This window comes from Denticeps clupeoides, chromosome 4 (assembly GCF_900700375.1).
Source record: "Denticeps clupeoides chromosome 4, fDenClu1.1, whole genome shotgun sequence".
NCBI classification, from domain to species: Eukaryota; Metazoa; Chordata; class Actinopteri; order Clupeiformes; family Denticipitidae; genus Denticeps; species Denticeps clupeoides.
Genome location: NC_041710.1, coordinates 26,672,551 through 26,694,448, shown reverse-complemented (window position 1 = coordinate 26,694,448; position 21,898 = coordinate 26,672,551). Strand labels below are relative to the sequence as shown.

The 21,898-nt window shown below is 43.5% G+C and overlaps 2 protein-coding genes across 4 annotated transcripts; one reads left to right on the top strand and one right to left on the bottom strand.

Moving 5' to 3' along the window:
• Nucleotides 1–90: 90 nt before the first annotated feature.
• Nucleotides 91–16,023, bottom strand: gatb (glutamyl-tRNA(Gln) amidotransferase, subunit B). Of its 3 annotated transcripts, none has more exons than XM_028975430.1 (15): nucleotides 15,399–16,023; nucleotides 14,590–14,740; nucleotides 13,909–14,022; nucleotides 11,288–11,486; nucleotides 11,026–11,148; nucleotides 9,403–9,516; nucleotides 7,260–7,344; nucleotides 4,753–4,797; nucleotides 3,858–4,047; nucleotides 3,057–3,190; nucleotides 2,132–2,210; nucleotides 1,894–2,028; nucleotides 576–1,740; nucleotides 328–392; nucleotides 91–242 (listed from the first exon to the last, which is right to left on the bottom strand). In XM_028975430.1, the coding sequence occupies exons 1-13, from the start codon at nucleotides 15,545–15,547 to the stop codon at nucleotides 1,612–1,614; spliced, it is 1,647 nt and encodes a 548-aa protein (XP_028831263.1). In that variant the 5' UTR covers nucleotides 15,548–16,023; the 3' UTR covers nucleotides 91–242; nucleotides 328–392; nucleotides 576–1,611. The 3 variants fall into 3 exon arrangements, with proteins under 3 accessions (XP_028831263.1, XP_028831262.1, XP_028831261.1); XM_028975429.1 differs by having other exon boundaries at nucleotides 614–1,740; XM_028975428.1 differs by having other exon boundaries at nucleotides 328–389; nucleotides 614–1,740.
• Nucleotides 15,678–16,416, top strand: dctpp1 (dCTP pyrophosphatase 1). The gene has a single exon (XM_028975431.1). It carries the CDS (start codon nucleotides 15,774–15,776, stop codon nucleotides 16,257–16,259), a length of 486 nt encoding a protein of 161 aa, XP_028831264.1. The 5' UTR covers nucleotides 15,678–15,773; the 3' UTR covers nucleotides 16,260–16,416.
• The last annotated feature ends 5,482 nt before the right edge of the window (nucleotides 16,417–21,898 follow it).

The following is a 21,898-nucleotide window of genomic DNA, read 5'->3' as shown; positions in this document are numbered from 1 at the left end:
TTAATGAAATGTTATTAAGAACAGCCAGATTGGACTATGCACTGGCCCATTTAGAAGAATGGCTGTAATGCAGACTTATGATCGATTCTGTCAGATATCAGGCTAAACAAGGCCTGGCGCAGAAGAGCTCTTTTCATCCAGAGCAATGCCTTGGAAAGTGGGTTTCCTCAGTGCTTTGGTTATGACATTTGTCCTCTAATCCAAAACCCCCTTTTTCTTTATCCATTTCTGACTTTCCGTGTCTGAGTAGAAGAGAAAAAAGATTTTTTTCAGGTTTAATGCAAATAAGTTGACCAAATATAGTTAATAAACATCAGCCTGTCTCACATTCTTCCTTTAGCTTGAGATGAGATGTATACCACTTCTGACCACAAGAGAGCGTTCACCACCTACTTTTAATGAGAACAATGATTTTTGAGTTCCCAGCATGAAGAGACATGAAAGGTAAAGATGGATTGAGCTTTCTAAATTTCCTAAGAAAACTAAAACTTCTGGGAGGGATTTTAATGCTTTGATTATTTTGGGTAGATTCTTTGGCTCCTGGGTGGTAGAAGTAAATTCTCCTAAAGACCTACCTCTTTCAACTGTACAGCGAGTAGTGCTATGGACTCACACGTTCAAAGTCGTGGGTTCGATTCCAGGTCCTGGCTTTGTGTGTGTGTGTGGAGTTTGCATGCTCTCCCTGTGTTGGTTTCCTATGGGTTCTCCAATTGTCTTCCCCCTGCCCATAGGCATGGGCACTTGGTGCCATATTTAAAATAACAATATAATAAAAAAAAAAATAATTTCACCATATTTAAAGTAACAATATAATAATATTAATAATGATAATATTAATAAAACAAAGGATGAGAAACATTATGACAATGTCATGATTTTGGTGGTTCTCAAAAAAAGAAAACTAAGTGAGTGGGAGAGTCCCTGCCCGGCACCCAATGTTCCAGGGTAGACTTCAGCATTCATGACCCTGGATTAAACTATTTTGGATAGTGAGTGAGAGGATGTTTGCATACTAAAAGAGATTTTATACTTCATAGTTTTGCAACCAATGGTGGAATGGCAAAGTTGTCCAGAATCTTGAGTCCTTGTCCCAACTCCAGAAACAGGCTCAAACTCATTTATATTTACTGCATTTATCATACACCCTTATCCAGTACGACTTACAATCAGTAGTTACAGGGACAGTCCCCCTGGAGACACTCATTAGCCACTAGGCTACTCTTAACCCCCCCCCAATAAATCGGGACAACAGGGTGTGTGTGTTGTGTGTGTTGTGGGGTGTTGAGATGTTAACGGCTCCTTGCGCTAATATGTGAAGCTCGCAGCAGGACAGCCGTATTAACACTCAGTAAATATTTGTTATCAGTTTCAGCCCTGTAATTTCCTCAGGGCAACACCAACGCTCATATCAAAGAGGGAGCCGATAAATCAGAAAAATAAATACCATTTATTTACACGGCTGTTGATACAAGCGCTTACCTAGTGGATTAGCCCACAAGGATAAGCACAGAGCTGATTGAAACATGAAAGATGTTTGGAGATGTTTGTCCATTTTTTTAATTTTTTTTTATTTTTAGAAACAGTGTTCTAGATTGACCTTTGACCTTGTACTCATGATGAGGTCAATTCCTGCAGGATGGCCCGGACCTGGACTGGATCAGCTCTGCCTTTGGTCTCTTTTTGAACCTGGCCCATAAGTTTGTTCAGGACCTTGTGGTTCCCATTTTGAATGGCCTTTACCTAAACACCGCAATGAGAAGGAAGACTTTTGGTTAAATACACTAATACAATCACATTTTTAGGAATATCTACCTTGTGAATATATTGCCTCTGATGAAGTGGACAGCAAATAAATGAGCCTGTAATATCCTATCTGACAGGACTATATCTCACCTCTTCTGGGTGTGACTCCACCACCTTCTGACAGATTATCTGAAGTGTGGCTGCATCTGACATAAGCCCCAGGTTCTGTTCCTGGATGATCTTCTCAGCACCCTTCTCAGGATTCTTCCACAGCTCCTGGAAAACCTGTCAGATGAAAACAGGGAATCGGTTTCATTTATTCAAAACCAGAACATCAAAACCTCAACCATTTAATAGAGTAAAAAAAAACAATAAAAAAACATCTCACCACTTTGGCTGCTGTGGAGGAAACATGGCCAGTCTCCAACAAATCCAGCAGCTCAGCCAAGGCACGAGCAGCAACAAGACTGAGCAGAGGCATAAAGGGACTACATAACCCACAATCCCCCATTCAAGAAGTCCTGCTGTTCTGTTTATTTGGTCCAGTCTCTCAGTGTATATAACATGTATATAAGCACACACAAAACTCTCCCTTAACTTGAACTACAATATAAATCTGGAAAATAAAAGGAAAAAAATAGGATTCTCTCTCACTCACATCTACATATACACAAGATTTTACTTGATATTATGTAAGCTGAAAAACAGAAATCATAGAACTACCACCAGATAGCACTTTCCTACACTGCCAGCAACCTTGTTCCCACTTTCCATTCCCAGCATATCACTTGCTTCCACATTCAGAAACCGTGCTGCCCCTCTGAGTCCCACTGGGGTTTATTTTTTCCAAAGTAGGGTCTAGCCGAGATAGTACATGCATTCACTACTCTGATACCATCGCTGCGGCCTTGGAGAACAAATGCAGATACAATGGGCTCTGGACAAGGACAAAATCAAAATGAGAAGGGCATGGTAAGCATTGAAAGAAGATTTCCTCTAATCTTCAGTGACATTCAGTGAGACAAATGTCCAGAGGCTTTTTTTAAGAATCCATTCCTATTATTTTTATTATTTTACAAAATGATGCTTAAAAAAACTGTTCCTACAGTTGGATGTTGGCAGTAACAATGTTGATGCAGCACAACACAATTTGTTTTTAACCATACGGGCTGGATTTTCTGCTAGTACCCGGTACCAGTGCGGTGTGCCCTGGTTAGTCCAACACTGTTCTTTTCCAACCCGTTCCTTGTGATTTATTCCCACCGGGTGTCCCTGGGTGTCCAGAACCTCCGCAACTACTGGAAGCCTCTCACCTCTGGTTCACTTTTAGATTCTGTTGGTTGAGATTGCTCAGCAGCTCCTTCACCACCCAGCCAATCACTTTCCGCGGCTCGGCTTTGGTTGCCTTGACGACGGTCTCAAAGTAGTCTGCCAGCCCATCCTCATTCTATGGAAAAAGTGACTCTTTTTAAATGGATAAAGAAACTCAACAGCATGCATTACATTCTGCATATACTGCAAGCTTGAAGACGATGGCTGAAGAGCCTCTTTGAGATCTACCTTCACTTGTGATCTGTGATTCATCTGATTTTTTTAATTGGCATTATGAACAAAACCCATGCAAAAGCAAGGAGGCCAGCTGGCTACCAGCACAAGCTTTACTGCCCCTACCGGATTTCTTTAAAACCAGACTATGTTATTATGCATGCTTTCGGTGGAACACTTAACACACTAAAGTGACTGATTTGGGGTGATTAGCTCGCTGAGCAGGAACTGGCCCAGGAGGCCAAGTATTTGCTGGTTGAGGGGACGCAATGATACGCTGCAGAAATCTGCAGTCCCACCCAGAATCACGAGGCACGCTTGGTTCTTGTGAGGCAATTAAGAATTAAAGACCAATCAAATACAAATTTCTTTCTTCACACTGACAGCACAGGGGATGTGGATTATGACTTGGTGTGTTTTAATGCTGTTTTTATCTTTTTGATAAGTCTTCTCTTTGGGCTACAGAAGCAAAAATCATTTTTGGAAGCCACATTTCACTGAGTTGAATTAATTGCTGCAGTAGCAGTGGTGGAGACCTGAAATCAGACGTATATTTAAAAAGTTATTACCACCAGGGTGTAGCTGTGCTCGGGCAGAATACCGTACTCCTCCACCAGCCTCTCCCTCCTGACGCCGGGCAGCTCCGGTAGCAACGCCTTCACGCGATCCACCAACACCACCTGAGACGGGTCCAGGCCGGCGGGGACTCGGCCACTCACGTACAGCAGCAGAGGGGGCAGGTTGGGCTCTGGCATGAATCTGGAAGGCGAGAGGTGATGTCACAAACCATCAGAACGGTGAAGACATCTGATGACGACAGGCTGAACAAGCTGATCAAAAAGGCTGGTTCTGTCCTGGGTGTCAGACAGGAGAGCCTGGTGGAGGTGTGTGAGAGGAAAATGCTTAAAAAAAAAAAAAAAAAAAAAAGCTTCTGAGCATTATGGACAACCCCTCTCACCCCATGCACGCCTCCATCAGAGCACACGCAGACTCATCGCCTTCAAATGTAGTACTGAGCACCACAGGAAGTCTTTCTTACCCGTGGCAACAGGACTGTACAACTCTTCCTCATTCCGTAGGTCATTATACCTTCCTGTATGCTACTGAATGTTGGTTTTTCATCCATCGCAACATGCTGCTACCTCTCTCTCCATGGCACAGCACCGTCACTTTTTCAAATCACTTGATCTATGGTCACTTTTTTCTTTGAGATTCTATTTTTATTTGTACTATTACTACTGTTCTGTTCTTATTTTCTCTTGCTGCTTTAAGCATGCTTTTAGGACAAATGAATTTCCCTCAGTGATCTGTTAGGGTTTGACCTTCATGTCCCAACTCCAATAACAAAATAGACACTATCACTCATTCTTGACGAGCGGGAGAAGTATCAAATGTTTCTAAAAATAGTACAAATGAAGATGTCAGGAGGGAGGGCAGGGTGGGGTCCCCACACCTTGGACTCACCTGTAGTCTTGCAGGCCCTCCTTGTCCCTCATTGGGATGGTAAGGCTGAGGAAAACCACACAAAATGTTAAATTGTAGTGCAAGCTTAATCAAATAGGGCTCTTCACACCCACCACTCAAACTATAATATTACATCATGTTCAACTTGTGGCCTTTTCCCAAAGTGTCATAATTGCTGCATGGATTTTAATGGTTATAAACACTTTCTAAAAGAGAATGAACAAGCTTCTCTCGTGGACAAGAATAGACACAGATGAGAATGTCCTACACTGAGATTGCTCGGTGTGCAGGGATGGCGATGCTATCTAACAATCTTAACAGGACCATGACACAAATGCACACAGCGCAAACGTTCATAATTGGTCATCCATCATACCCAGTGTATGCAAACAAACTAATGTTAAAATTGCACATTTGCTTCATCTGAAAGCCTGGTCAGTTAATAGAGCTAGCTGTTGTCGTTTTATGTTCATGCAAGAACATTTGTGTTTTTTCATTTGTTCAATAGTGCACAAAAAAACTAAAAGCCTGGGCTTTTTAGATAAAAGAACAGAAGAGAGATCAGAGTCAGTAAATGCGCATCTGTGGGAGGATAAGAGCAGAACTCACCTCACTACAACCTGATCTCTAAGCACTATGTGTTGGTCTGAACTGCTGAAGATGGCAAAACAAAAGCCTCCATCATGAGATCAAGGTTCACAAACAATGTAAGACCTTATAGATCCCTATGCCTCCAGTAGGGAAAGACTTTTATATCAAAAATAATTGTGGGACTACAGAAATTGATGTATTAATACGAACAGGAATAATATGCAAGTGTTCCCAATTCAGTAGCCTAGTGGGTAACACACTTGCCTATGAACCAGAAGACTACAGAGTCACAGGTTCAAACCCCACTTAATTCCATTGTGTCCATGAGCAAGACACTTAACCCTAAGTTGCTCCAGGGGGACTGGAACTACTGATTGTAAGTTGCTCTGGATAAGAGCGTCTGATAAATGCCGTAAATGTAAAAATGTAAATTAACATTTCAGAACATTTCATTTTGTTTGCACTTTGTCTGCAGTTTCTATTTGCAGGAAGAAGTAGATTCACAGATCAATAAAGCGGCATGGCCTCAAATTAGAAACCAATAGTGACTGATGGTCAGGGAATTTTAATTTAAGAAAAACGAGAACACCTCCTTGATCAATTCAGAGTAATAATGGCTTGGTCAATGGTCTCAAGCTCTGAGACCCTCTGACTGTCTTCAGACTGCGGAAGATGTAAAGTTTTAACGCTGTCTGCATTAGTACATGTGTCTCTCTGTGCCTGTGTGTGTATGTGTAGGTGGACACAGATGTGTGAGGAGAAGTTCCTTTCATGGACCTGCAACTGCCATCCTTCAAATGGTTGGTGTGTCTATCTGTGTGTCCTTTTATTTGTGTGTGTGTGTGTGTGTGTGTGTGTGTGTGTGTGTCAGCCAGGTCCAAACAGCCCAATTAATCACCTGATGAAAAAAACCAACAATCCCTTACTTGCTACAGAACCACAAGGCCAATTAATTCCTATTTTGCTGTATTTTAAACAATCTAATTTGTGCATAAATATCAAAAGATGAACATGAAAAGAGAGATCAGAGGCTACAGTTTTGTTACAATTAGATACAGTGGATATAAAAAGTGTACAGATCCCTGTTAAAATTAGACATTGAATCATTTCAAAACTTTGTTGTAAACTATAACCTATTTTTGGGGAAAAATATTAAAAAAATATTCATGTAAGCTGTTTTCATAAGTGTGTACACCCTAAAACTATTACTTAATGCTGAACTTTTGGCTTCACACCTGCCATCAGCTAAAGAGACTCTGATGAACCCCAACTAAAGTTCAGCTGTCCTAGTAGGATTTTCCTCACGTTTACTCAGTTACTTGCTGCAGCAAAACCCACGGTTTACAGAGAGCCTATAAAGCATCAAAGGGATCTCGCTGTTTACCCGTATCAGTCAGGGTTACAATTCACATAAAAAGTGGGAAAAACAACACATTTTTATATCCAGTGTGAGTTAACAACATCAAATGCAAGACATTTCATATCAAACCATCCAGTTTTCAAGGTGAGCAGAGGTGTGAAGATGTGGAGGTATCAGCCTAAAACCGAACCAAAATACAACAATGTCACAGGTTCAAATCCCACTTACTACCATTGTGTCCCTGAGCAAGACACTTAACCCTGAGTGTCTCCAGGCGGATTGTAAGTCGCTCTGGATAAAAGGTGTCTTGATAAATGGCGTAAAAATGTAAATGTAAATATATCGTAACCGTTATGTTGCTACCAGATATCTGCTCTCAGCTTTTCATGTCATGTTCATCCAACCCCCACCCCACCAGTGCATATTTAAAATTCCTTTAAAAGATGAAATGACAGGGGCTGCAGGTAGTGTAGACAGGGATTAAACACGCAACTCAACTTGTGTTTGTGTTTCGGTGTAACGCAGCATCTCCCGGATGCCTCTGGGGCTTCCTTACCCAGTTTTCTGATCGAAAGCTCTGGTCTCATTCTGCACGACTCCACCCTGCTCCAGCAGCTCCATCTGTCGCTGGATCTCATGGTCTAATCAGCAGAGTACATGCGTCAGAGCTCGCACACACAGAGGTAGAAAAACACACACACACACACACAACTGATATTCACTTCCTGAAAACCAACCAGCGTCTGCTCCTTCCCAAGGAACAGCACACATCTCCATGTGCCTAGCATGGTGCTCACATCTCAGCCAAAGGCTTTGGAAATGGTTTTACTTTTTGACTGATCATTAATATTTGAATATGCGCTGCAAGATGCGGCACTACTTATGAAGCTGAAACGTTTCCAAAATGGAATATTTTATTAATGGGAAATATCTCATCTATTTTTAACCAGTGCTTTTAGAACAGGGACAGCACAGAAAAGACCTTATGTACAATCGATCAAGCAGATCTGTCTTCAATAACCCCTTTATTATCCTCATATACCCTTGATTTAGTTTTAAGGGGCTCCATTCGACACTCCGACAGCGGCTCACAATTACTACTACTGCTGTACGGGAACTTTTCCCGTTCATGCAACGCGAGGACACGGAGAACTGCACTAATCACGGCCCTGAAAGTTATCGACCTCGAAAGTTCATCAAGGAAGCCGGGATGTAGCAGACGCCGCGGAGCGAATTTAGAAGAGATCTGCGGCTCCTCCGGCGGTTCTTAGGGCTTATGTCAGATGACAGTCGTCTCTTCTGAACAGACTCCCTCAGTGCCCACTCAAAAAGCTGCAGCACTGTGGGAAAGTCTGCCCTTTTAGAGTTGAAAGGCACAGAAAGTTAAGTTTACCTTCAGGGACTATACATGAGTGTGTGTGTGTGTGTGTGTGTTTGTATGCGAAAAAAAAGTAGAAGCATCTTCAGGCTACTCCTCTCCCTCGCACGTATCTCTGTCAGAATATTAAAACAGGAAGAGACAGATAGTGCTGGGGATGCCTCATTGTGTGGCGTCTCTTATCTGCGTCTCCCAGCGTGACTGGCAGCGCATGTACAATTACAGCAGCCACGGGCCCTGCTCCAGCAGGCAGCCATCTCAACGTGATGAGCAGAGCAGCTTAATGACAGAGCTGGGAGACCATGGTAGATAGCAAAAGAGACAATGAGTGTGTGTGTGTGTGTGTGTGAGACTGTGTTGCGGGTCAACTTGCGGTGCAGTTAGGGCAAAAAGACTTACTTTTCACTAAGCCTTATATCACTGCCCTATTAGCAGTGCATTGGTCACCCACCACCTCTACCGCAACCAGAAGTTCCCTTAATCCTGCTAAATAAAGTTAAATGCTGTGCATGTAGCTGGAGGGGCGGTACTAAGAAACAAAGAGGTTCCATAATACACTACCATTCAAGTTCAGGGTCATTTAGTCCTTGTATTTTTATGAAGGAGAAAGAAATAAAACTAAATGAACAGGTTTGAGCTGCAAAACCAACCTTTCAAAGTGACACACTTGAATTAGTGACCACAGCATTCGATTGTAACTCAAGACTAATTGTTGCTCTACATTTATGCAGATATTCCATTCATTACCACCATTACAACATGGCCAGTGTGTGGACAGGAGTGTTATTTCAAGTTATTTTAATGGAAAAAATGATTGTTTTCTATCAGAACTTAGGGACATTTCTAAATGACACTACACTTTTGAATGTTCCTTTTGAATAATCCATATGGCACTAGCATGCATTTGAATTTTCAGGGGTATGTTCTAGAGTTTTCCTATCTACACACGCATATTTACACTTCAGTCATTGAAATTCTCAGCAGGCATGTGGAGGCCAATGTCCAATGTTCCTACATATTTTTTTGTAATAAAGTTAGAACGTGTGGAAGTTACAGAAGCATTTGGGACTTGTTTTGCCCTCAGTCTCGCTGTTTGTTCCTACACATCCCAACAACAACAGTTATCCAGGTGTGAAAAAAAAGTCATTTCCGCTTTTCACGGTGAACACACAACAAAAATTCCCAAATTCCTGTGGATTAGGACTCTCCGCTCCAGCGCGTTCGTCACCTCTTGATAAACGTGCATGCGTGTGTCGGAATGACAATATGGAGATCTGGCCCATGACAGTTACAGGCGTTCACCACTGGAGGGCGCTCTCACCTATAGCCCTGGCTAAATGACGGATGCTGTTGATGTTCTTCACTTCAGTCCTCACGCCCAGCGGCTCCCCAGGGCGGTGCACGGACACGTTAGCATCCACCCGCAACTGGCCCTCTGTGGGAACAAACACGAAAAAGAAAGACAGGAAAAGGGAAAAATGTCAAACCAGGCCAGAACAATGAGGAAACCTGAGAGGGTTCTAAGGTGGAACGAGGCTGATTAAAAACAGAGGAGTTGTTTAAATGCAAATTGTCCTCAGGTGGACATGGGTGACAACAGTGAAACAGCAACAGTGCACCCTGAGCTGCATTCATTTTGTTATGTTACAGCCTTATTCCAAAATGGATTGAATTCATTTTTTCCCCTCACAGTTTCCCTACACACACCACCACATAATGATAATGAGAAAAATGTTTAATTGTTGTTCTGGCAAATGTATTAAAAAAAAAAAAAAGAAAAAAGCTCAAAACTGAGCTCAGGTGCCTCCAGTTTTTTCTGAGCATCCTCGAGATGTTTCTGCACCTAAATTGGAATACGGCTGTGAGATAAACAGTAGATTGGACCTGGTTTGGAAAAGCACACGCCTGTCTATATACGGTCCCAGAGTTGACAGTTCATATCAGAGGACAAATCAAGCATGAGGTCAAAGGAATTGTCTGGAATTGTCCGAGACAGGTTTGTCTCAAGGCGAAAATCTGAGGAAGGTTACAGAAACATTTCTTCTGCTTTGAAGCACGGTGGTGGCAGCGGGTGGTAGTAGCCGAGTGGGCAACAAACTTGACTATGAACTAGAAGACCCAGGTTCAAACCCCACTTACTACCATTGTGTCCATGAGCAAGACACTCGGAGGGACTGTCCCTGTAACTACTGATTCTGGTTAAGCAGTGTCTGCTAAATGCCGTGAATGTAAATGATGTGGGAACTGGGAGACTAGTCAGGATAGAGGGAATGATGACTTCAGCAAAGTACAGAGACGTCCTGGAAGAAAACCTCCTCAAGAGCGCTCTGGAGCGACAGTTCTTTTAGGAGAACAACGACCCTAAGCACACAGCCCAGATTTCAAAGATCAATTGTCTTCATGACAACTCCGTGAATTTCCTTGAGTGGACCAGCTAGAGCTTTTTGGATTTTCCGCTGTACATTTTACTGAGAAGCAGAACTGAATTAATTCCTAAAGATGCAGATCTTCAACACACATTTAACTCCTCTTCCTCCTCCCTCATTAACTTTCCAGCTCATAAACCAGGTCCTTCATTCTTTCCAAAGCTCGAACCCACCCAGGACTCCAATCAACAATTCAACAATCCTAATCTGATAAATCCATAGAAGTAGAACCCCCGTAGAACCCATGGTCTATATCTACAACAAACTCTTACATAGAAAGTGAAAATCGCCCACATTAAAATGTTTACTAAGGGAATGTGTAGAGGACGTAAGAATAATGGAAATATTCTGAATCGTGTCTGAATCCTATTCCATTATAACACTAAAGCCGGCATTACCAGCAGCTCAGGCAGGAAATGGGACTGAGAACAGCGTGGGGAGAAATTCAGACAGTGGGCGGCATGGGTGGAGGAAGGGAGGGAACAGAACAAGAGAGAGAAAGATCTGGATTCTCCTACCCGACATGTTGCCCTGACATGTGCCCAGAGCCTGCAAGATGAGCTGCAGCTCCCTGACAGCTGCAGCCGCCTCCTCTCCACAGCTCATATCAGGCTCCATTACCAGCTCCATCAGACCCACGCCTACACACACACACACACACACACACACAAACACAAAAAATGAACCAGACAGGGTACACACTCACGCAGGGGAATAATAAAAACCTGGAGACACACACATACATAAAGCCTGCATGTAAAAATGAAAAAGTGGCTCTACCTGCTCGGTTGAGGTCTATAAGTGTCTGACTCTGGTGCTCGTCGTGGAGACTCTTCCCGCTGTCCTGCTCCAGCTGGATCTGTTTAATGCGGATGCTCTTTGATATGACCTGGTTCCTCTTAGGGCCACCCAGGTGACTATAGATCAGCAGGCCGCTCACCGCAATGGGCAGCCTCTGCTGGGTGATCTGGTATCCAGCCTTTGAATATAGAATATAAATTAACTATAATATAATATATAAATATATATGGATTCATATGGGATGCTTAGGCTTGGGCCTAAATTCTGAATAAAAAAACCCCAGTGATTCTTAACCCTGCACTAACCTCAATATCCAACAGCTCCCAGACTGAAGGAAATAAATACCGGTCTGTCACAAATAATTGATGCGGTAGGAAATAACCAATTACCTGCTGGAGATGTTGTAAGGAGCTGGGGTCATGTCATAATTAACACGCAGTCTGGACTACCGTGGTTCTACGTGCAATGAGTTCAACGTGGCGCAAGCGCCGAGATAAATATTTCATCCCCTTCAGCCGGAGAACAGCGAGGAGCCGAGGCCAGTGGTGTGAGTGCCACGCTGTGTTGCCGTAGCAACCGAAAGCAGACGAGACCAAACATTAATCATGGTTATTGGCATGTCAAAGAGGTAAAATAATGAGGGGGAAAAAGGACAAAAGGAAGGAAAAACACACAATTAGCACTAACCATCTGTGTGTCGTACCTGACCAAGAAATGTGATGCAGAAAACGAATCTGATCTCTGGCCATGACATCGTAAAAAATGCACCCAACACAGTGTTCTCCCCGGGAGAACAGAGCACCTTAGGTGCACCTTGCGTACCTTCAGTCAGCAGCTGTGATGCATATGGCCATGAACCCTATGGGTAGGTCATCACGGGCCATACTATCTGGGTTCTTCAAGGCGTGGCGCGTGCGGGGTGTTCACTCATGTTCCGTTCAGTACTTCACCCACTGCAATGCAGAATGCGGGATGTGGTGGCGCGCCGCACCTTACGTGGGCGTGTGGTGTACTAATGGGGACTCAGAAATTCTTCGCCTCCGTTAGGACCAGCATTACAATACAGAAGCACAGGGCCCATGTTGAGGCCTGTGCCGAGTTGTCTAGGTCCCAAAAACAGACCCCAGCGCGAAGCAGGGTTCAGTGTCAGTAGCATTGGATCTCTTTCTTTCTTTCTTTAGCTCCCAGATATCTGGGAAATAGTGTGCCCTCCCCCTGCAAATCTACCCCGCTAGTTTATTTCCCCCAAAAAATCTCTCTTCCAGTCAGTGACTGGAGTCTGGCTTTGTTCTTCTGTTCTCAAATCCAAGCCCTTCAACAACTCCCGACAAAGACATTTAAAATCTCACAAAGTACGCTCCCACACCACCGCCATTTAATATCTTTCGTAAAGTGTAAGCGCAAGGCTGTCCTAGTAGGTTCTATTCGAGTCGTGCTCGTATGACATGGATTGTTACAATGTTATAAATGTGAACATTGTTTCAAACGTAAAGAAAACGCAAGTCAGGCGACTATATAAATCATTCAGAGCACACGAGAGCAAAATTAAATCATGAACGACGGAACACGTGAATAATGCATGCAACCTGTGGTTCAATAACATGAAATATTTCATTCCTCCAAATGCCTTAAAATTGCAGATAAAATAGCAGATTAAATTGCAGATAAAACGCAGGCTGCTCCAGGAAACACTCGAGTCCACTTAGTTTGTTTGTGCCAGATCTACATTTTTAAAAGAAGTGAAATAAACAGTCTTTCTACCGCTCGGTTTCTATTAATTCAATACACTCACAGCAACACTTATCCGTAGTACAACTCAACCCTCATCTTAAACTCAGCCTCCCCGCTGACTAGTGATGCAATCCTGGGCAACACGCGCGGCAGATCCACAGCGGGGACGGAGTGTCCATCCAGGTAATCCCTCAGCTCTCGGATGGGATTTCTCTCTCTCACACACACACTTCCGAAGAAAAAGAATGTTTTTATCCATCCATAACGGAGCAGAAGCGTTCCACTGAGCCGTGCTGACAAACCTGTGATTTATCTGTTATATTTTTCCATGTGGGATTGTAGAAGAGTAAGGGGTTATGCAAAGGGTGTCAACCCTGACTGACCTGACTAGTACTCAAAACCTCAAGACCCACACATTACCCCAGTTATGTCCCACAACTGAGGTCCAGCCATACAAATAAAAGCCTGAGCTCATAATAAAGTAGCTCATTGTACATTTAGACATTTAAAACTGTAATATTAAGCAATGCTTAGTAGGCCCAAGTAAATTATTATGTTGCTGCAAGCCAACAGCTTATAATTGCAAGAAAAGACATATATTACTTATAAGGCAGGTGCAGTGTATTATTTAAACTCAGCCTTGTCATTCTAATGTTAAGTAATCAAGTTAATACCTGGCGCTTTTTCATAAACTCCAACCTTCCATGCCTGTGTTATCGACAGCCTGCAGTCGGTCACATTTATGGCAGTTCAGCAGAATAAGTCACTGCTATTTTATTATTGCCTGCAGACACTGATGTAATTTAGCGAAGAGTGAGGGAATCACTCGAAGGGGGAAAGCCATATATGCTGCAAACAGCAAAACTTACCGGCATGTCAGCATAAAAGTAGTGTTTCCTGTCGAACAGTGACTTCATGTTAATAGTGCAGTTCAGGGCAAGGCCTGTCATGACCGCTGCCTCCACACATCTTCTGTTCAGCACCTGACGACATGGAAGTGATTTGCCGGTGTGCTCCAACTAACAGTTTAAACGTTGAAAAACATTTACATTTACAGCATTTATCAGATGCCCTTATCCAGAGTGACTTACAATCAGTATTTACAGGGACAGTCCCCCCCCTGGAGACACTCTGGGTTAAGTGTCTTGCTCAGGGACACAATGGTAGTAGTCTTCGGGTTAATAGGCAAGTGTGTTACCCACTAGGCTACTAACACCCTTAAATTAAGGATCTATGTATGCATTATATACATCTTGTACACAAGATGAGGGTGATAGTAACCTATTGGGTAAGACACTCCCCTATGAACCAGAAGCCCAGGTTCAAATCCCACTTACTACCATTGTGTCCCTGAGCAAGACACTTAACCCTAAGTGTCTCCAGGGGGGGACTGTCCCTGTAAATACTGATTGTATGTCGCCCTGGATAAGGGCGCCTGATAAACGCTACAAATGTAAATGAAAATGAAAATACAGGACATGGACAAAAAATGATCAGACATGATCGGAAAGTCTTGTTGACATGCGAAAGTGATTGAAAAAAATACCCACCGGTAACGTGCCAGGGAGAGAGGCATCGAAATATGACACGCGCGAATTGGGTGGCGACGAGAAGCTCACTTGAGATCCGGAGAACAGCTTCGATGTCGAGTTGATCTGTGCATGAACCTCCAGGCCGACCACTCCGACCATCTGAGGGCAACTGCATTCAAAAGGGACAACAGCTGCTTTTCATGTGTATTAATAATCTCATCGTATCCATTTACAGTCCCCCCCTGGAGCAATTTAGGGTTAAGTGTCTTGCTCAGGGACACAATGATAGTAAGATAGTCTTCTGGTTCATAGGCGAGTGTGTTACCCACTAGGCTACTACCATCCTCAACTACATATCCTATGTAGTTATCCTATGTACAACTACATATCCTATGTAGTTATCCTATGTACAACTACATATCCTATGTAGTTATCCTATGTACAACTACATATCCTATGTAGTTGAGTTTGTTATATGTGCTTACGTGAAATAACAACTTCATAAGTATCCCTAAGATGTCATTCTGTTTTGTCTGATGTTCTCTGTCAGTGTGGTAGTAGCCTAGTGGGTAAAACAATCGCCTATGAACCTGAAGACCCAGGTTCAAATCCCACTTACTACCACTGTGTCCCTGAGCAAGACACTTAACACCGAGTGTCTCCAGGGGGGACTGTCCCTGTAACTACTGACTGTAAGTCGCTCTGAATAAGGGCGTCTTATAAATTCTGTAAATGTAAAATGTAAATTCTAACAGTAACGCTGCCTCCTGTCATATTCAGGGTCACACCTGCCAGAATGCGACACGCTGCATGAATTTGCGACTCACCTTCTCTTTTTCACTTGCGGCTGACTCTGACAGCGGGTCACTGAGGTTGAAAGCCTTCTTTTGATTACATGGTTTAAAGAAAACAGTTTAATAACTACGGGTTTGGGGACATTGACATTACAGATAAAACCTGCAGAGGCGGCAGCCATGATTAAGGCTACCCATGGTCTTCTGGGAAATGTAGTTTTCAAAACTCACGGCGATCTGACAATAGCGCCGTTTTCAGTTAAAAAAAACTACAAGTCCCAGAATGCAAAGCACAAGACGCGTACATTTCCGTCGAGTTTTCTGTCGTCATCCAGGACTTCCTGATGAGTGAGCCGTGGCGGGAGTTTCACGCGTGTCTTTCTCTGCGAGTTGTGATAAAGAGAGACGATGGCAATGCACAATGGCGATGTGTCTAAGATGAACGGTAATGTCGCCGCATCGTCCCCTACTAGTCCCGCTTCAGCCGCTGGTCAGAACGGCCTCCCGGAGAGCCAGCGGTTCGCGTTCAGTGCCCAGCCCACCATCGAGGACATCAGGCGGATGCAGGCCGAGTTCACCGACGAGCGGGACTGGAACCAGTTCCACCAGCCCCGCAATCTGCTGCTGGCCATGGTGGGTGAGGTCGGCGAGGTGTCCGAGCTGTTCCAGTGGCGCGGCGACGTCGCCGAGGGCCTGCCGGACTGGACCGAGGCCGAGAGGGAGCATCTCGCCCAGGAGCTGAGCGACGTCCTCATCTACCTGGTCGAGCTGGCGGAGAAATGCCGCGTCGACCTGCCGCAAGCGGTCCTGCGCAAGATGGCCCTGAACCGGCAGAAGTACCCGGCCAGCAGGGTGCAGGGATCCGCCAAGAAGTACACGGAGTATGAAGACTAGGACCCGCGAAGATGCCGCCCTGATCCGGGACTTTTTATATATGTTTTAAAAAAGGACATTCTGCTACCTCTAGTTCTTAGTTTGAATCTGTATTTTAGTGTTTATTGGGTGTAATGGGGGGTTATCTTCGCCTCGAGTCTCGTTTGTTAAATGCTGCTGGGATGCTTTTTTTTTTTTTTTTTTTTGGCGACTTACCCCATAAAAGTATAAGAGACTTTAAACTGACTTCCTGTTTTCGTTTTTCTTCATGGCCGACCCTTCCAACCTAAAAGCAGCCGTTCTTTAAGTTTTATACTTGAACTTGGTCCAACACGACCTAGCAAGTAACTGAAGCGATGTGACGTGTGTGTGTGTGTGTGTGTGTGTGTGTTGGGGGTCCAGTTTTCATCCACTCATAAAATTTCCAGCCTGTTCATATTTTCCCTTCTTAATACCTGCTTAGTGAGAATCGTGAGCTGTGAGGATCACACTTGTGCATTTTCCAGTGTACTGATATGCTTTGATGAAGTAACTATTACTGGGGCCTGCACTGATTTATACACAGGACAGTTGAATTTTTATTTGGTGGCGTGAATCTGAGATGATGTGCATGCATTATGATGTGCAACATCTCTATTATTCCTGGGAGACGCCAGCGCGGACCCGTCTCATATCTCACATGTGGATACATGTGCAGAACGCGATTTAACGTACCGATCACAAGTCGCATATATACACACACACACCAGAAAAACAGTTTGGTAAAATTCTCCTGCTTCTGCTAGACTGTTTGTTGTTGATTCTGGTTTGTTGGAAAGTGGGTCATGTTCCCTTTTGCAGAAGTGGTGCAATTTATTTTATTTTATTTTTTTTGCGTTGGTGCCACCTTTTAAATCATTAAGACTTTTGTTTGATTTTTGATGTGTGGAAAAGGTCTTCTTTGCTCCCCATGGATGTCGCTTTCAGATGCTCCGTGTGCACAATATGCATGTCCCAGCGTGGGGTGCAAGCACCCTACTGATCTCAATCCGCGTTTTCATGGCGGCAGTGCAGACGGGGTCTTGTGAGGGCCGAGCTGCTGCTGATGGGAAAACGATGCTGCACCCCCATTTTCCCTCATAGCTATGCTGAGTGGCAGGAGACACCTTCGGTCGCTGTGATGCCTTCACCACCATAGCGGTCCATTCCTCAGTGTGCTCCTTTGAGTCGTTGATTGACACTTGGCATAAGAAAATATTATATAAGCTTGTATTTTATTATTTGATTTTTTTTTTTTGTGAACATCTCTCCGCACAGAGGCTGCTTCAGCAGAATGATAAAAGATTAAAAGCAAAGCCTGTCATGGCTGCCCACTGCTCAACAATAGTGATGGTCAAAAACAGAGGACACATTTTGTTGTGTCATCGTGTGCTGTGCTGCAGTGTTTCACAATGACAATCACTTCACTTAATATCTTCTTTTTTTATGTGCACAAAATCCCTACATCCAGCCTTGAGCTGAAATTGCCTTTTTTTTGTCAGTATGCCCGTTGCCCATAAATGAACATGGCAGCATAATTAATTCTGCAGTATAGTTAGTTTTTTTCCTTTGACTTGTGTTAGTGCTCGAGCGACTGTATTATTCATGCTGCTGCTGAATTGTTTTCCTCCTATCTGGATTGCTATGTTTGTTCAAGGGCTGCTCATATTTACATTTCTTCCATTGATAAGACGGCCGTATCCAGAGTTACTTACAACCAGTAGTTACAGGGACAGTCCCCCCTGGAGACACTCAGGGTTAAGTGTCTTGCTCAGGGACACAAAGGTAGTAAGCGGGATTTGAACCTGGGTCTTCTGGTTCGTAGGCGAGTGTGTTACCCACTAGGCTACTACCTTTTTCATCATGATAATTGACTCAAGGAGATCCAGATATGCTGCTCTCTCCAACAGAGCCACGGTTGTCACAGTTCAAATGGTACCGTAAGTTGGTACGACTTTTTAGAAATCTCACTCACTTTCCATAACCACTGATGGAAGAGCCCATCCCGGGACACTGGCAGGGGTGTGGCCACAGGGGTTACTGGTTGTCAGTTTGTTCCGTTAGAGTAATGATTCAAAATCTGAAGCCTTTTGGGGTGAGTAAACAGTCGTCAGCTATATGTAGTGTTGAATGACTTCCATATGTTGACTTATAAGTGGATAAGTAAGATACACGCATCTTAATAAAACGACGTCGTGGCAGCGTTCAGACCGACCCTCCACCTCCCGGACAACCCTTATAAACTCTGCCCCTGCCTGGCACCCCCAACAAAAAAGGTCTGGACAATGGGGAATCACACACACACACACACACACACACACACACACACACTTACTTATGAATAGTTCAGTCGCCAATCCACCCAGTGTGTATTCCTCGGGTGAAGAGAGGAAACCGAAGAACCCAGAGGAAACCAAAACGGGGAGCGCATGCAGACTCTACACACATGGTCCGACACAAACTTGGAGGTGTGAGGCCACGCCGCTAACCACCATGGTGTTAAACTATCATTTCAGAAATGGAGAACAGTAACATAAATACGTGAAAAGCTGCGTCTCGGAGCAGAATGTGGTATCACATGACCGGTAAACAAAGTCACAAATGATTGTTTTCCTCACAAAATGCCAATCATCTGAATACAGTTGTGTGTCCCCTGTGAGAAGTGTCAATCATCGTGAGAGTGATTTCTGAATCCGGGACCTCTGTGCCCGAAAATCCTATCACACAGTCGCGGCGCAGCGGGAGTGACACCCCGGTTTTGTTTCTTTCACCTTGCCTCAGCAAATGACTTGGATAATGCACGCCGGACCCCTGTCCATCAACGTGAAGAGACTGAGGACAGGGACGTTTGCCCCCGGGGTGCTTCCCCTGACATCGCTCAGTCGCAAGCTCATTCTGCTCTCTAGAAACTTTGATGCCCGCGGCACGCGGGGCGTGGCTACGTGCAGACAGGCTAAATCAAGCAGACAGGCCTCATTGTTGGACCGAAATTGGACCTTCACAGCTGGTGGGGCTTTTCCTCCCCCTCTGCCTCGCCGCTTATTCTGCCTGAGCTATTTCCCATTTTGCGGAAGTGGATTTTGCCGAAACTGGGAGCTTGACTGCAATGTTAATGCTCGGGTGGTTAGACTCCAAATATCACAATATTACGCTGCACTTAATGTATACCAATTATACAGTAACAAAACAATTGCATATATCATCTTTGATTGTTCATTAGCTACCAACACTTCTGTTATTGCAGCGTTGCAGTGTTTGCTAATGCATCACTGCCTGAGCAATATTCGCAACTGTAATCCACTTCTAAACATTTCAGAACAGTTTTTTCCTTCCTTTGTGGCCTCGCTCTTACGTACACCGCAGTGATGTATCATTTATTCAGCGCAACAGCAGCCTTGCATTCAAAGAACTTGTTGCCATGTAGGACTGTTGCTATGGAGGCTCTGATGTCCTTCACTTGAGTAGCCACCGCTCTCTTGGGCACTGTTGTGGCCAAGGGCCACTAGAGGGAGCCCTACCTCTCTGGCCTTGGCGATTGATTAGCCATATTGCAAATTGCATTTCTATGATTAGATGCTCGCAAGTTTGCACCTTACTCTTCAAGGCAGAGTATTTGATACTGAATACAGTATTTAAGAACCCAGCTCAGCTCCTTCTTAGTGGTATAGTTGAAGCAAGAACCTTCTTTTTCCTTGCTTGTTATTTAGACTGTAAATAATTCATTAAATTGAATATTATTCTATCAAAACCATCCATAATTCCTCTTTGAGCTGCTATGAGTTTGCATAGTGTTGTATGTGAAGGGCTTCTGTACACCGATATGCCCATTTCCAATTAAATAGATTATTTTAAGTGTCTACTAATAAACAGTTAATCAGAAAAAATGTATATTGTATTCCTATATAGAAAAGGCTATTTCCCCTTCCTAAAAATAACATACAACAAGGGTTATCGAATGCTTATATATTTCCAAACAGAAATAACAAATCTGCGATAACATGAGCCTATTCCCCCATCCAATTAGATTTAGACATACGATTACACGCTTTTTGTATTCATATGGGAAATTAAACATTACTAAGTAAACAGTACAGCTGGTAAAAGCCTGCTTACACAATCACAGTATATTGTGTGACAGTATGTGTTACACCTTATCTCTTAATTGGTTCTGCTAATTCATTTGCATTTGGAAAGTCTAAAACTCATGCAACACCACCCTTGGGTCCTGCAGGAGTCTATGTATCTGTTTTGGTAATGAGGTATCATAAACTCCCTTATGTACAATGAGACGAGCACCACCCAGAACTTTCATTATACAGCAAGTGATCAGTTTTTCTGATGACTTATTCAGCTCATGGTTTCAGGTGCTTGTGGTTTAAACCTCCTTTTCAAACGCTATTCAAAGTGAAGAGAGAGAACTAAATGAAGTTTGGGATGTGAAATATTCTGGATGCAGAAGAGCACACATTTTACTGTTTGATGGTGTGATATATATATATATACACAACAGCATACACGGGATGAAAAAACAAGGATTTGATATACTGGTATATGTGTATATGCACACACACAATATGTTTACATAGTATTAAGGCTGTTTAGCTGTTACAAAACAGTATTCCACATACTAGTGTCAAAATGGCTTCCCAAAAAGGTTGCCATTGTGTATCTCCTCATGTGTGCTATGTACAGGGCCTGGTATTTTATGTGCAACCTTCCTTATTAACACTTGACTGATTTGAGCAATGTGGTACATGACATGACTTTCACTATGTCTGAAATATCTGCTAATCAGCAGTCTGCCATCAGTATCTTTACCTGGGACACCATTCATATACCCTACCGGTCAAGAACTCATATCTAAAAGTTCACGGTTATGAGCCAGAGATAGCCTGCTGATCCTTGTCTCTATCTGCAGGAGTCACACTCATCAGCGCACCTTTTTCTTTCATATCACATCATACCCTGCATGATTGGTCCAGTCTGACAAGCCATTGCTCATCCTCCTCCTGACCTGGTACCCTCTCGTATTCTCTGCTGGACGTGAATCAGTTCAACCCAAAAACCTCTTTATTGGGGCCACAAGGGTGCACTCTCTTTTGGTGTGTTATGTTGAAAAGTCAGATTAAATCAGCCGTTTTATGTCCAAATATAATGTCTAAACCAGCAGATGCAGGTGATGCCAGTCTCAGTCCTTTGGCTTAGCAAACATTGCTTAATCTGGAGCACATTTTTTTCATCTTCCATATCAGCAGAGCTAGTAGCTCTGTTTGCATGTCCTACCTCTGAGTTGCTGTTATTTTAATCATTAAGCCTTAGAGCCATTTTTGGTGGCTGTAAATACAACGGAGATGTACCAGGCAGTTTGGGGAATTGACTGTAGGTGAGATTTACAGGTGAGTTTTTTTTTTCTTTAGCAGCACAGGCTCTTTGATGAATTAATAAAATCTGGGGAAGTTTTGCCAGAAGACATGTTGGTTGCGTCAAATAATGGTGTCCAGCATAGAGTGCTAAAGAGTAAGAATGCAGTCTGGTTTCTAAAATAATGTTCTAATTCAGGTGAATAATTTTAATGGAATATCTCTTAACAATGATTGTAAGCGAGGGTCCTGACAATTATTCGCTGTTATACGCAAAACATG

Coding starts and splice junctions, on each gene's coding strand:
- gatb (XM_028975430.1), bottom strand. CDS start 15,547: ATGGCTGCCGCCTCTGCAGGTTTTATCTGTAATGTCAATGTCCCCAAA. Junction 14,023..14,589: donor CTCTCCCTGGCACGTTACCG/GTGGGTATTTTT, acceptor CCATGTCGTCAG/GTGCTGAACAGAAGATGTGT. Junction 1,741..1,893: donor TGGAGTCACACCCAGAAGAG/GTGAGATATAGT, acceptor TGCGGTGTTTAG/GTAAAGGCCATTCAAAATGG.
- dctpp1 (XM_028975431.1), top strand. CDS start 15,774: ATGGCAATGCACAATGGCGATGTGTCTAAGATGAACGGTAATGTCGCC.